Source organism: Aythya ferina, assembly GCF_964211825.1.
Source record: "Aythya ferina genome assembly, chromosome: 19".
NCBI lineage: Eukaryota > Metazoa > Chordata > Aves > Anseriformes > Anatidae > Aythya > Aythya ferina.
The window spans coordinates 6,394,120-6,409,098 of NC_140309.1; the positions used below are offsets into that span (position 1 = coordinate 6,394,120).

The window sequence follows — 14,979 nt, forward strand, 5'->3', positions numbered from 1 at the left end:
TCATCCCACATCCCATCCCATAACCCATATCCCATCCTATCCCACTTCACATCCCACATCCTACCTTCACATCCCGTATCCTACCCCACCCTGTATGTCATCCCATATCCCATTTCATCCCATCCCACATCCCATATCCCTCCTCTCCCTGTATCCCATCCCATATCGCACCACATATCCCATCCCACATCACACCCCACAGCCCACACATCCCACCCTGTATCCCATTCCATATCCCAATCCGTATCCAATTCACTCTGTAACCCACCCTACCCCACATCCAACCCCATATCCCTCCCAACATCCCACCCCACACCCCACTCTGTATCCCACCTCTTCCCATACCCCGTCTAGCAGGAGGGTTTGGGAAGAGGAGCTCCCAGTGCCCCCAGTAAGGTCCTGCTCAGTCTGACCATGAGCAACAGCGGGTGGGATTAGGCCCGAGGAGGAGAGCTGAACCCAAAAAGGTTTGAGTTGAACCCAAAAGGTTTGTGTTGAACCCAAACAAGGGCCAAAATGAGAGAAAATCCAGGTGAAAGTGCTGCAATGCTCAGGGCCACGCTGTGCCCCCACAGTGGGGTTTGGGTTACCCAAACCTCCCCGAAATCCAGTCATGGCAAGGGATAGGCTGCCCTAAAGCCCCCAAAACCTCCCTGCACAGTTACGGGGAGGGCTGGAACCCCGAAGTACCCCAAATCCACCCGCTGTGCTGCCAGCAAGGGGCGGGTTACCCAAACCAGCCCCAAACTGCCCCACACCCGGTGGCTGCAGCCCTGGGGAGCTGCCCCCAGCTTTGGCTCCTCGTTAGCAAGTGGAGAGCTAACGAAGGCACCCGGCTGCCCCCCACGGGGATGGTGAGGGGGGATCCATCCTACAAACTGCTTCTGGCTGCTGCCTATGGGAGGCTTTGGGGCGCAGCCGCCCCTCTCCTTTCTCCCCATCCCCATCCTCGTCCCTGTCCCATCCCCAAACGCATTTTTATCCCCATCTCCATCCCTGACCCCATCCCAATCCCTGTCCCCAACCCCATCCCATGGAGGAGGCACTTTGGGGCCGGACAAAGGGGCCGAGCACAACCCCACAGCATCCCCAGGCTGTTTTTAGGGCGCTGTGCTCCTCGCTTTCTCCCCTCTGCATCCCCACCAGGACTCGAGGAGACGCTGCCCCATGGGAGAAGCCCCGCGGGGTGCTTTGCTCCCTCTTTTTTTTCTGACGGCAGAGGGGACAAAGACTCCATAAAGGGGGAAAAAAAAATCCGGCATCCCCGGGGCGAGCACGTGCCCCGCGCAGCGCCATTCCCTTTCCAGCACCCGCAGCGTCCGCAGCGCTGAATAATGCATCAGGGCCTGGGAAACAAAGAGGACGGGGAGACGTGGCCGGGCTTCCCCGCGGCGCGCCGGCGGCAAAAGCATCGCGGGGAGACCCCGCTGCGAGGGCAGCAGCCCCCCGGCACCTCACCAAGGGGAGCCAGGGCTCGCAGCGGGGCCGTCTTGGGGTTTGCTGCAGCATCATTGGGGCTGGAGGAAGGCAGGGGCTGGGGGTGAGGGGAAAAAAAGGGAAAAAAGGGAAAAAGGGGAGAGAAACCCGCAGGCAGGGAGCTGGAGGGGGGAGCTCGGCTCGGCAGTGCAGGGAAAGAGCTCGCAGAGAACAAAAGGGGGAGAAGAAGGGAAGGAGTGGGGAGAGGGGCCGCTAATTGCAGGAGAAGAGCCAGCCTGAGCGAGCCACGGCGGAGGGGGAGCAGGAGAAAAGCATCACTTGAAAGAAAGCCAGGCCCGGGGAAGGAAAGATCGGCGATAAATAATTAAAGGAGATCAAACGAGGCAGGCAGCAGAACAAGGCCTAATTGCGAGGATTCACACTGCGGTTCCAAAAAATAAAAAAAAAATAATAAAAAATCGCTGCCAGCCTCTTCCCGACGCACGAGGGAGGGCGGCCGGGAGCGGCCCCGCCACGTGCTGCGGGCACGGCCACGGCCCCATCCTGCTGAGCCAAACCCGTGTGGTGCTCAGCGGCCCCACACAGCCCAGCGAGGCAGCGGGGGGAGAGGAAAAAGCCAAGAAATGCTGCAAAAAAAATAAAAAGTTGTGCAGAGAAAGGGCTCGGGGGCAGTCCAGTGGTGGCTGCGATGGGGACAGGGCATCACGGGGTGACCTTGGGGCGTTCAATCGCGGCTGGAGGCTGCCATCGATTTGGGGTGGACGTGCCACCGTCCCTTCCCCGCATCACAGCCCTTCCTCCAGGGGCATCGCCCACCTCCCCGTGCCACCGGGGTGCCCTCGCCAGGCGCCAGCTCAGCACGAGCGCGCTCACCTCTCCCCGCCAGCAATAAAACCTCCGCCCCGGCAGGAGTCCCCGCGCATTAATTGCGCCGCCCTCATCCCGCCATCTGTTCCGGCAGCCGGGAAAAGAGCAGTCCCTTCGGTGGCCTTTATTAACAGGTTTCCCTGTAAATGCAAACAAACCCGCCCGTCTCGGCGCCGCGCTCCAAACCTGCTCCGAGGCGCCCAGGAGGAAAGGGAGAGCTCGGAGGCATTTGAGTAAATCGAGAGTGAACGTGGCGGTGGTGGATTAACGGTGCTCGTGGCCAGGCAAGGGAGTGAGGGGAAGGAGGAGGGGGAAAAGAGGCCTCTGCCAAGCTGGAGCCGCAGCTCGGGTGGTTTCTGATCCTCCTGCCGATGCTCAAACCCTTCGGTGTCACCCTCTGGGCCCCTTTCCTCTCCCTGTTCCCCCGTGATCTCCACGGGCTGAGGATGCTCTGCGTAAAGCAGCACCCAAACACCTTCCCCTTGCTGTTTCCCTGCTTCTCCCAAATATCACCGAAATGCCAGGAGTGAGCCCTGCCCAAGGCAAGCTGCTGCTGCCATCTCCCGAGTGTCGCTGGGGAGAGGATGCTCCAGGGGGCACAGCCACCACACACGGGCTTAGGGCTGGATTTTCCCAAAGGATTACGGCTCCTTATGGGGACGGATATTGCACCAGCGCTCATTCTCCCCAATCTGCCTTTAAAACCCACCCGCTGTGCTTGCCGTGAGGGTTTGAGATGCATTGGAGACTGCAGGCTCCATCCCAGCAGGGTTCAGACAGGGACGGGTGCTGGCACCAGGCCCTGACACACGGTCCCGTTAAACAAACGTGTGCTTGGGGAGCAGGAAGGGAAACGGGGAAAACTGTTTTCCCAGGAATAAATGTGGATGAAGGCTGCCAGCCTGCACTCTGCCAACCTGAAGGCACCTGGGCACCAAGGGCGACAAAATAGCCAAGCCCTAAGCCTCACCATTTGCTTTTCTCCTCGTTTTATCCTCTTCTGTGCTTTGCCACATTGCCCTAATCCACACAGACGGGTAAAACAGAAGAACGAGGTTGTTTCTCTGAGGGTACCTGTGCATGGACCTTTCCACTTCTCCCAGGAGCACCCAGTTAGCTCCTGTTCCTCCAGGAACTTCTGCCAGGATGCACCCTGACTCCCTCCCCAGGACTCAAACTGCACCCTGCCCAGCGCCCATGGCAGCAAGGAGGAACTGGGAGGGATAAAATCAGCACAGAAAGAGGAACAGACATCATTATCTTATAAAAAAGGATTCGAAGGAGACCCTGAAGAATCTGCCAGCCAGCAGGGGCTGGGAAATAATCCTCTCCCACCTCAGCTCCACTCACCCACGCTGTCCCAGGTCCCTGCTTTCTGCTTTTCCATGCAATTCCCCCCCCACTTTGCTGTCTTTGGACTGCTGACACAAGAGAAGAATAACCTAAGACGTGCCATAGACATCAGAAGTCCCAAAACACTCCAGCCCTCGGAAATCTGCTCTACCTGCTGCACCCAAAGGAGCAGGACTAGAACAAGTGCAGCTCACATCCATCCCTCCTGGTCCAAGACAAGGCTTTCCCAGCAGCCTGGGCACGAGCAGAAGGAGCAGGCCACTCGCTCTGCAGAGGACAAACACCCTGATTAAATAACCCGCTGCCTGCTTCTGGGTACAGAATTGCTGATGGGTCTGCAAGAGTGCCACTCCCAGCAGCCTGCGTTATTGCCAAGGCCTCCACGCGCTTCCCAGTCCTCAGTTTGAACATTTTGAACAACTTCGAGGCCGCACGTGCTAGGCCTGGCCTGCCACCCATCCTCTGTGTCCTTCGGCTGGGACATCCTCCCCTGCCCCCAGCGTGATCTTTAATTCTATTAATACCACCTAATAACCACTTTGTTCCAAGCCTGCTGAGTAATGAGTGCCGGCCCTTCCATTTCATTACTATTTCTGTAAGGAAACCAAGCTTTAACACATCGAGCTTCCGCAGACAGAGGCACAGGAGCTGGGCTTGCTGTCCTCTCTGCCTACGTGTTCCACAGAGGGACAGAGCCAAGCGCTTCATTGTCAGCCTTCAGCAGCGTGATAATTGTGTGATCCGTTTCAGGATGATGGGCTAGATCAAAATAAGTAAATAAATAAAAAATAAATAGTTCAAATAGCTCAGGAGAGTTAGAATACAAGAGGTAGGAGGAAATAAAGCCAGAGACCAAACAGTATCTCCTGCCTTTAGCTCTGTTCCCTAAGAGAACCTTCAACATCAGGTTGCCTCGCTCAAACCAGCGCTCCCCTCAACCCATCCAGAGGTGCTGGGCTTTGGCATTTCCTCCAGCTAATCAAAACAGAGTCTGCTCAACTTAGAATTCAGCCTACGTGGATTAGAGCAATTCAAAGCAATAGGGTAAGCAGCCCACAGAGCATGGAGGAAGACTGAATTAATAGCTTCCTTCATTAAAGCTTACCTTCAAAGAAGTCGGCGATAGAACTTGTCATCACCGTTTTCGTGCAGACGTTTATTTTTATATGCACAAGGGGATGAATGTAAAAGAAATCTATGCAGATGCTAAATCAAGGCTTTTGTTCCTAACTAGAAAGAAGTCACTCTCAGCATTTTAATTATTTTCTTACAGCAGGACTGACGTTGCAACCGCTGTGCTCTTTCACTAACTCTTTAAAAGTCAACTTACGTAAGGTTCCGGCAACACAATGTATCAGAGGCAATGTGCCGACCTGAAAAAACACCCCTGGGATCACTCTGATCAGACACCCTCCTGCAAGCCTCTTCAACCTGTCCCGATACCATTTGATCATCCCCGGTTTCCCAGCTGCTGTGCTGAACAAGCAGCCCGAGACAAAACCGAAGCAGCAGCACAGCTGCAAGCTCGGAGGAGCTGCAGCGTAGCCAAGCAGCAGGACCAAAAAGGCGACGCAGGGAACGTCCTTCCCAGATTACAGGTGGGGTGGCCACAAGCAGTTGCTGTTGCAGCACGGTGCTGGCCTCACTGAGTTTCTCTGGTTGGGTTTTCAGATCAAAACTTGCTTAAGGGGTGTGAAATGCCAACCTTGACTTCAAAGGTAGCTTATTTTGCAGCTTTCAGAGACCAGGGGAAGTATGTAAGGAGGTCTGAGGACTGGTGGAAGCTTTGTAAGCTGGCTCCCCTGGTTCCATCACCTCTGTCCACAGAAAAGTGTTACCTAGTCAGATTTCATGATTTGGGGAAGAAATACGGGACTATTTTAAATACTAAACACAACTTTAAGCTTCCTTAACAACCCTGAAGTGCCCATCACTGTCAGGCTGCATTATCACCTCTCCTTCTGCAGAGAACAGCTGAGCCCCTTCCCTGGGATGTCTCTCACAAAATCCAGCAATTAGTTCACCCGTTTTAAGAGGCTGATTTCACTGGTAACGCTTCAGAGACCTGCAGCTTCTACCTTCAGAAGACACAAACAACAGGACAACTCCAGCTGGTACGCTGAAAAAAATGAGGCCATTTTATTGATGATTAGACTCTGCTTTGACAACAATCATTATACTGGTACAGACAGACTTCAGTCAAAACCTGAGCTTTGAACCAGAAGTTGTAAAGTGACATGATGCCTTAATAAATTAAGGAAGTTGGAATTCCTCCCCGTCATCAATGCTTCACTTGAAGTTCTTCGCAAAATCTTCTCCTTTTTTAATAGAAGCCTTCAGCTCCGACATGGCCTCAGCAACCATCTTCTCTTCAAAGGGGGTGATCTTGCCGATACCCAGGTTCTTCTCAATGCCATTTTTCTGAGGGAAAGAGGATTTAAGGATTAACCATTCATTCAGTGACCTAGAGAGCAACTTAACAGCCCTGATTACTTACTGCCCAACTGAGATGGAGACCCAGCCTAGGACCTCTGACACTTCCACCGTCTGCAAACCTTGTGCTTCCTTGCAAGGCTGTGAGGCTTTTTGCTATTTGTAGCGACTTCTACAGCCTTCATAAACTTCTCATTCACTGTTCTCGTTGGGGTGTGAAACTTGAAGCTAGCCCCTCGGCTCCTTCCAGGGGAGACTGATACCCACTGCTCCTTTGTGCCTTCTCCTGCCCTCAGAACCACCGTTCAGCTCTCCTCTGTGTACACCCTTCATTTGCCACTGGTTTGCAATCTGAAACTGCTTCAGAGTTGCACTCCTGGGTTTCCAATATCTCATGCATACATCCAAATGCTCCCCCCTTAATCCTCCTCTACATCCATTCCTTCTCCAGCTACCACCCAAAACAACGTACACCATCCCTGGCATCCAGCAGCCATGTCACTGCTTTCACTCTGCCCACGGGGTTAGAATAACATTGCTTTTGGGACCTCTACTGAACTTGGAAGGAAATCTATTAATCCTAATCCACACAGTGCTTCCCCACATGCCTCCATTTCTGAGTAATTTCCTTGTAGCAGATCGAGCTAAGGAGACCAGATTGCTGATTCTCCTTAACCACATGAAAGCTCTTCATAACTGGGCACCAACTTGGGGCACACATGACCTCTTAAGAAAGGTCTGAATCGCTGGTTACTCAGTGAGCTGCAGTCTGAGAGCAGAGAAAAGCAGCAGCAAACATCCAAACATGGGATATGTGCTTACCCGCAATACCCAAATACCCAAGAACTCTTAAACATACGTTCAGCTGTTATCTAGTGATACTCAGCACTGGACTGAATTGAAATCACTGAGTAAAAAACACAAAATCTAAAGACTGCATCAGGAACTGGTGTTTCTAAGCCCCACCGCGTGAAGCACATACTCCCAGCAGCAGAGGTGTAGAGAAGTAGGGGCTCTCTGTCTCTTCCGACCGCACAAAGGAACATTCGATAACCCCTTCCTTTCCGTTCATGGCATCCACCAGGGAGAACACAAAGCGAGCTCCGGCGTAGGCCATAGACAAGGTAGCAGATCCTGTAAGAGTTGAACCATTTTTAGAACAGATCACATTTAAATTCAGTACTTGGTTTAGTATCAAAGGCTTCCACGCTGCTATGCTTACAGAGCTGCAGCGTCACTGGCTTCAAGCTCACAGCCAGTTTGAGAAGGCAGAAGCCACCTGCTATGCAGTTCACCAGATTTACAGGAGGAAAGAGCTTAATTAGAGAAGATGATTTTTGAAGTCACACACGTTCAGGGATCCAGTACTGTTTGGTCTTCCCTACTTACTGAGCTACTTCTAGTGCCACAGCTCAGGCAGTCACTGACGTGGGAGAGCAGCTAGGATTGCAATCAGCAGTTCCTATTTCTGCCTCGCAGTTGTAAATAAGATTAAACCAAAGAGGACTGTGTCCATTCAGCTGGACGACAAGAATTACTTGGAAGCTGTAGCCAAGAACCAACCTGCTCCTGCTTTAGCCTTGACAACTTCAGTGCCAGCTTCTTGAATCCTCCCTGTAAGCTTTTCCAGCTGATCCTGAGGGAAGTCCACTTTTGGTGTGCACTGGATTAGAAAAAATAAATTAGCATCAAATACCAGCACCCCTCCAGCACGAGGCCACCCACGTGATACTTCTCCTACCACTACAGTCGTTACCAGCAGTTCTCAGATGGGAAAAATCAGCTACCCCAGCTCCCAGATGCTGTGACAGACTGGCCAGCAGCTGCAGGCATTCACTAAGGCTTCTGGTTGCTGCAAGAACTCTAACAGTACGCTAGTCATGCCTGGTTTGCTCAGAGACAAACTGCAGCTTGATGGCAAAGCCAGGGCTGGCCATGCTCACTTGCTACCATCTAGTCCTTTGCCCTAGACAGGTGCCCTCCAAGCATGTAACAGCCCGTAGAGGGGGGAAAAAAAAAAAAAGCCACCTTATAAATATTTGGGTCACTGTGGCATCATGGAAGTCTAGAGCCTTATGGAGGATCCCGTCTGCAAGAGGTATTTAAGAAGTCAGTGAACCTTCACACACAGCTACCCAGGTCTGCTAAGCACAGCTGGGGCTGCCCTGACTGCCTCTAGCGAAAGCACCCGCTCAGCATTCAGCTCCAAAGCCCTTGCTTTATTCCCTAAGACCGTCCTTCTGTGAAGGGCACTTTATTCCTCGCTGAGAGCAGAGCTTTTTGCCCTTTCTCCACTGGCTGCTTTTGGCCATCTCCTAGCCATCTCCTCACGAAGCTGCAGCCTGCTTTAGAGCTGCATTTCACTCTGCATTAGACACGTGAAGGGAGCCTCCCTCTGACAACCGGTCATTTCTGAAGCAATCTCCCCACACAAGATGAGCTGTGCCTCCTCGTTTCAACACTGGCTGTTGAAGGAGGGTTTCTAGTCCACCACGGCAAAAGCAGTTTAATTTTTCTGCTGTAGCAAAGCATTCATACCATACAACTGCCATCAAAAAAGTGACAAAAGAAAACACTGCCAAGATATCTGAACACCCACACTACCCCTCAGTTCTTATTCCAGAACTGCTCTAGGGAAAAAAAGAGTGCTGCTATTTAAGCCACCCAGAGGAGCTCAGATTTAGCTCTTTACCTTCGAGTAGCTTGCACTTCATCTCGGAATAAAATGAGCCACAGCCGAGACAGTCTTCCCTACTCATGTATCTCAGCACGCCACATGCCATCACAAAGGCACTTCACATCAGCTGTAACTCAGTGAGGAGGAACACCACGCAGCACAACGCCACACGCAGCAGTTACGTGACTTACCTGAGAGATCAGAGGGATGATGGTCTTCCCTGCATGGCCACCGATGACTGGAACACTTACTCGAGCTGGATCTAAACCCTAGGGGAAACATGAAGTTTTCCAGATTCTGAGACACAGGAATGAGAAAAACATTTAAAGCCACCACACTTTTTCTTCCCTCCGTATCTGAACACATCCACAAACCCCCACGAGACATAGAGGAGAAGTTTCAGAGGCAGCTACGCTCCATGGACAAAGCCAGATGTACACAGTTAGCTCCAGGTTATTCACTCTGACAACTTCAGGCAGTACAGAGCAACACTGATGCAAGATAAACAGCAGCAAAGATACAAACCCCACCAGGGCTATTAAGAGCAGTGAAACTGCTGCACCTCCTGACACCCCACAGAATATCCTGTAACAGGCAGCACAGTATGACTTGGGAAGATATACTACAATTCAACTCCCTCCTCTGGTTGCACCAGCAGGGCTGAAAATGCCAAGAGAATTAAGGCAAACATGCAGCTCGCTCACAGGGGAGAGCTATGAAAGGAAAGGTCAAAGCCTCTCGAACTACATTTTGCAAGAAACCCTATCCCTGGGCTCCTCTAGAGAGTGGGAACAGGGAATCGTTGCTTCCAGCTCTAGCTCCACATAAGGCTGAGCTGCTTTAGCTCTCTGCAGGCATTTTAGAGGCATTTTTGGTAGATTTGATGACAGAAGTACACAGCACCCCTCTCTACAACATACCTTTAGTTCAGCCACAAAGGTATTTGCTCTGACGATGTCCAGTGTTGTAACACCAAAGATTCTGTTGGGATTGTACACACCGTGCTTCTTGAAGACTTCTGAAGTTATTGGGATGGTTGAATTTACCTGCAAGCAAAAACAGGCAAACATTCATTAGAACCAGGCTAATAATGAAGCCAATTCATGAACTGAACAGGCCAGTAAATAAACAGTGCATCTCCACGTCAGCTCTAGCCAATTACTTCAATTCCTAATAGGAAGAGCAATTTACAGTCAGGCCAAAACTAGCGTATTTTAAATAACCACTAAGGCAGTAACTTGTTCATTCATGTTACAAAGGCTCCTCCCTTCCTGAGCTGTTCTATTGCAGCTAACACAACAGTATGGACTATTAACCACAGTCAAACAGAAGCTGAGATATCAAGTGCTTTTATATCTAAGTTTAATCTGATTTTGATATAAAAGCCAGGCTTTTATTTTTTTCCCCTACAAATACTTTATAGACCTTAAAGATACTGCTCCAAACTAACAGCAGCTCACAGATTACTCCAGTGTTCTCGGTTTGGATTTTCTTGTCTGCATTTTGAAGGCCTCCAGGAAATGCTTACCGGGTTAGAGATAACACAGATCATGGCTTCTGGACAGTGCTTCGCACAGGCAGATGTCAAAGTAGCAACAATGCTAGCGTTGGTGTTGAACAGGTCATCGCGGGTCATACCTAGAACACACCCAGCAGAGTATTTTAAGTTACCCGCAGCCTATTCACTAAAGGGCAGGCTACCCAATCAGAGTGTCCTGCCCTGGACAGCGATATGCCAGCTTCAGCTCCTGGTTTCATGTATCAATAGAAAGCTCCCCTGCTGCAATAAGGAACTGGCTCCAAAGGTAACCCACTGATAAAAGCTACCTGCCCTTCCAGACAGATCAGCGTTTTTCAGCAGCGACCAGCCCGGCTGCCAGCTCTCAGGCTGCCCTTCAGCCGGAGGTGGTCCATCACCCTGCAGACCTGCATCAGTACCGGGGTGCTCAGCGCAGCCTAATGGCTCCTTGGGTGAACTCTCCTCCCCTCTGAAGTCACCTCCACGACTACAGCTCGAATGCTAACTGCTCTCTGCAAAATACTGCTAGATGCAGAAGTGGCAACCTCTGTTTCTGCTGCAGCATCCACTTTAACCATGAAAAATGCACAGTGAGGATGAACAAGAAATTAAAGTCTAGGCTTTTGTAGCATTCCCAATAGGGTACTAAAAACAAGAGTGGAAATGGAACGAATCAGGGATATGAGGAAGACTTAAGAGCATTCGTTTGGAGATGCTTGGAGAAGTTACCACACAATTAATGCAGAACAAATGGATTATTATTATTCTGCTGAGAAAGGAAACAAAGAACCAGTTGTTGAACATGGTAATGCTCTGGGCAACAAATCCTATAGGAGGTTCAGGATCACTTGCAGTGCGATGTCTTTGCTCCTCACTCTTATGCAAGAACCCCAGAAATCAGTGTTTGTCCCTGTTTTACAAGTGACAAAGGCTAACTGAGGTGCCTGACACCACACCAAGCTCTAGGGCAGCGTCATTACCAGCCCACTCCCATCCCAACCAACAAGGGAAGCGCCGTGAAGCACCAGCCCCTTGAACAGAAGTACTGCAGCGACACAGCAGCGAAGCCCTGGAAGAACATACCTGGCTTTCTGGGGACTCCGGCAGGAATAACTACAACATCGCAGCCCTTCAAACATTCTGGCAACTGCTCCGGTCCCAGGAAGCCTGGAATGGAAAACATTCAGATGTTATGGTTTTGTCAGTAAGTATCTGACAGCTTGAAGTACAAAATTATACCTAAAGGCACCCAATTCTGATTTTAATTTACCCTTCAATTCAGACTCACACTGAGAAGCAAAGCAGTGAGGTTATGGGTGGACCCAATTTCATGTTTTATCTTCACTGTTTCAAAACTCAAGGAGTAGGAGTGGTGGGAACCTCCATCTGTGTGAATACAGGGCCTTCCCACTGCGTATTCCCACTGCACACTGTCCTAAAAGCTGGGCTGGGCACTACAGCCAGTGCTCCCAGAGTACAGAGTCACAGAATGGTTTGTGTTGGAAGGGACCTAAAAGATTACCCAGCTCCAGCCCCTGCTATGAGCGGGACACCTCCCACCAGCCCAGGCTGCCCTCAGCCCCATCCAGCCTGGCCTTGGGCACTGCCAGGGCTGGGGCAGCCACAGCTCCTCTGGGCAGCCTGGGCCAGGGCCTCACCACCCTCTGAGTGAAGAATTTCCTCCTTAGATCTAATCTAAATCTCCCCTCTTTTAGTTTAAAGCCATCCCCCCTTGCCCTGTCCCTACATTCCTGACAGAATCCCTCCCCAGCTGTCCCGCAGCCCCCTTTAGGCCCTGGCAGGCCACTGTGAGGTCTCCCCAGAGCCTTCCCTTCTCCAGGCTGAGCACCCCCAGCTCCCTCAGCCTGGCTCTGTAGGGGAGGTGCTCCAGCCTCTGAGCATCCTCGTGGCCTCCTCTGGCCTTGCTCTAACAGCTCCCTGTCCTTGTGCTGGAGGCAGGTCTCAAAAGAGCAGAGCAGAGGGGGAGGAGACAGGCACACCCAAGTAAAATGTCACCTTTTAGTGACACACAGGTCATGGAGGCACCCAGAGAGCATCAGTCCATTTGTAGACAAACTTTCAAATCCAATGCTCGTTTTTTTTCCTCTCGGTATGACTTTACTGGATATTTCCTGCCAGTTATTATGAATTCCCCTCCAACAGCGCAACCAGGAGCTAGTCCCATCTCCACACACATCCATCTAATCAACGGAGCCCTAATTAGCCTTGCAGCAGGCTTAGGCTCCCACGAGGGGCGGCAGCAGCCCCACAAACCTTTGACGGTCGCTCTCGTCTCAATGTGGCTGAGGTCAGCTGCGACGCCGGGGGTGTGAGCGATGTCGTAGAGGCTGAGCCTGCTCACCAGCGGGCTGTTCTTCAGGAGGAGGGACAGCGGCTGCCCAATCCCTCCCGACGCCCCCAGCACTGCCACCTTGGCATTGTTCTGAGGAAAAAAATGAGAGAAAAGCACTGAGATGTTTTGCTAGTGGCTGCAGAAGCGACCCCGGGGATTTCACCACGCTTTCTTTGCTTTTCGTTCTGTTTCCCAACTTCTTATCGAGCACTACGCAAATTGGATTGCCTAAGCACACAAAGGGATCATCGTAACACCTTCCCAAGGACTTCGGAGCTTCCCTGCTCGGACACATCAGCTGCAGATGTTCTTTGGGGTCTGCAGTTGAGGTAGGAGCGAGGCCAGGCAGAGCAACCAGAGGATCAGCTCTCCTCAGCTGCAGGCTTCTGAGAACATTAAGGGACCAAATCCCAGCTTTGGTCAAATGCGTGAAGTAAAATCAACCCTGCTTTGTTGCCCTGGTGAACCAATTTTACTCAAATGTGTTCTCTGGAAGAAAGTGATTTCTTTAAAGACTCCCTCCCATTGTGAAATTAGAGGAAAGCTCCTTTAAAAGAGAGAGGAACTGTAAAATGGGATGTTCTGATACACTTGGTGAGGACCACAGGCTCCTGCAGACGGAACGTGCTGACAGAATGATTGGTGACGTTCTGCATCACGTTGTCTTACCAGATAAAGCCCTAACTGCTTTAAGGCCCCGCATGAACAGCTTAATTATTATGCTCTGACAAGAAATAATCCGCCCAGAAGCTAATCAATTTCAGCTCAGCTCAACGTCCTTGCTACTGCAAGAAATGCAATTTAGCAAAAAAAACTCTTTGAGGGAAAGCAAAGTCTAGCATTAATCGATGCTGTGCCCCATATTTATGGCTGGGCTGATGCCATTAAGTCAAAATTCATTGCAATTAAACGCGATTCCTAATAATTACACAGTTCTCTCTTGTAGGGCATATCTTTATGGCTCCGATAGCCCTTCTGTCACATGGCACTGCAGAGCTGCCTCCTTTCCATGGCAGAGGTCTCCCCACCTCCCCAGCACCCAGCCCTTCCTGCCACCAGGAGCCCCAAATCAGAACATCCCCAGCTGGAAGGGGCCCGCAAGGACCTGCGGGTCCAACTCCTGGCTCTGCACAGCACCACCCAAAAATCAGACCGTGTGTCTGAGAGCGTTGTGTGAACTCTCCTTCAGCTCAGGGATACCACGTATTAAAGGTTTACTGCTAAAGCTGCAGCTGCCACCCTAGTGCTCAACGCACTGAGAGCTGGGGCATGCACTGAGGAGGGGAAGGGAGCAGTGCAGAGCCTGGCACCTCTCCCCGCACACCCTCACTGACAGGCTCACCCAGCGCTCAGACACCGAGCACCCACTGTGAGGGGGGCCAGCTGCAAGCTCCCCATCTGGGAGGCACATGGGGACAGCCCACACTGTGCAGGGCCAGGCTGAGGCTCCCAGCTCCCTCACATCACCCCTGGGCTGAGCCCCACAACCTGCTCCCAGCTCCCTGTCCACCACCGTTACCCCTGGGACAAGCCCCACCAGCTGCCCCCAGCTGCCTCCCCATCACCCCTGGGCACCCCCTACCACCTCCCAGCTCTCCCCCATCCCCATCTCCACCCCAGCCAATCCCTACAACCTGCTCCCAGCTCTCTCCCCATCACCCTCAGACACCCCCTGCCGCCTCCCCCTGACAGGACCCTGCTCCCCCATCACCCCCAGTCACCCCCCCCACCACCTCCCCTGCCTGTGCCCAGCTCCCAACTCCCCCCCATCACCTCCTCCTGACAGGATACACCTCCCAACTCCCCCCCATCACCCCCACTCACCCCCCCACACCTCCCCTCAGCTCCCTGCCCCCCCCATCACCCCCAGCCCTCCCTCACCCCCTCCCCCTTGCCAGGACCACCTCCAGCTCCCTCTCCATCACCCCACCACCACCTCCCCTGCCTGTGCCCACCTCCCTGCCCCCCCCATCACCCCCATCACCCCCAAAACCCCCCCCACTCCCCACCCCCATCCCCTCCCACCTCCCCTGACAGGACCCAGCCCCCCCCACTAGGCCCATCTCCCCCTCCACCCCCCCCACGCCCTCCCACCCCCCTCCCCGCATCCCCTCGCTCCCCCCTCGTCCCCCCCCATCCCTCCCCGTCCCCCCAGCACCCACGGGCCCGGAGGTGGCCAACCCTCGGCGCAGGGCGGCGGCGGCAGCGGCGGGGCGGGCGAGACGGGGCAGCATGGCGGCGGCAGCGGCGGCGGCGACTCCAACGACCTCCACAGCGCCGCCTCTCGCGAGACTTCCGCCCCTCCCGCCGCCAGCTCTCGCGAGACTTCCCCGCCCTCAC

The 14,979-nt window shown here is 52.7% G+C and overlaps 1 protein-coding gene across 1 annotated transcript; it reads right to left on the reverse strand.

Moving 5' to 3' along the window:
* Positions 1-5,772: 5,772 nt before the first annotated feature.
* On the reverse strand, positions 5,773-14,970 carry MDH2 (malate dehydrogenase 2). Its single transcript, XM_084493024.1, has 9 exons — positions 14,802-14,970; positions 12,561-12,729; positions 11,370-11,453; positions 10,296-10,405; positions 9,688-9,813; positions 8,959-9,036; positions 7,654-7,753; positions 7,073-7,224; positions 5,773-6,078 (listed from the first exon to the last, which is right to left on the reverse strand). Exons 1-9 carry the CDS (start codon positions 14,871-14,873, stop codon positions 5,947-5,949), a joined length of 1,023 nt encoding a protein of 340 aa, XP_084349150.1. The 5' UTR covers positions 14,874-14,970; the 3' UTR covers positions 5,773-5,946.
* Between the last annotated feature and the right edge of the window lie 9 nt (positions 14,971-14,979).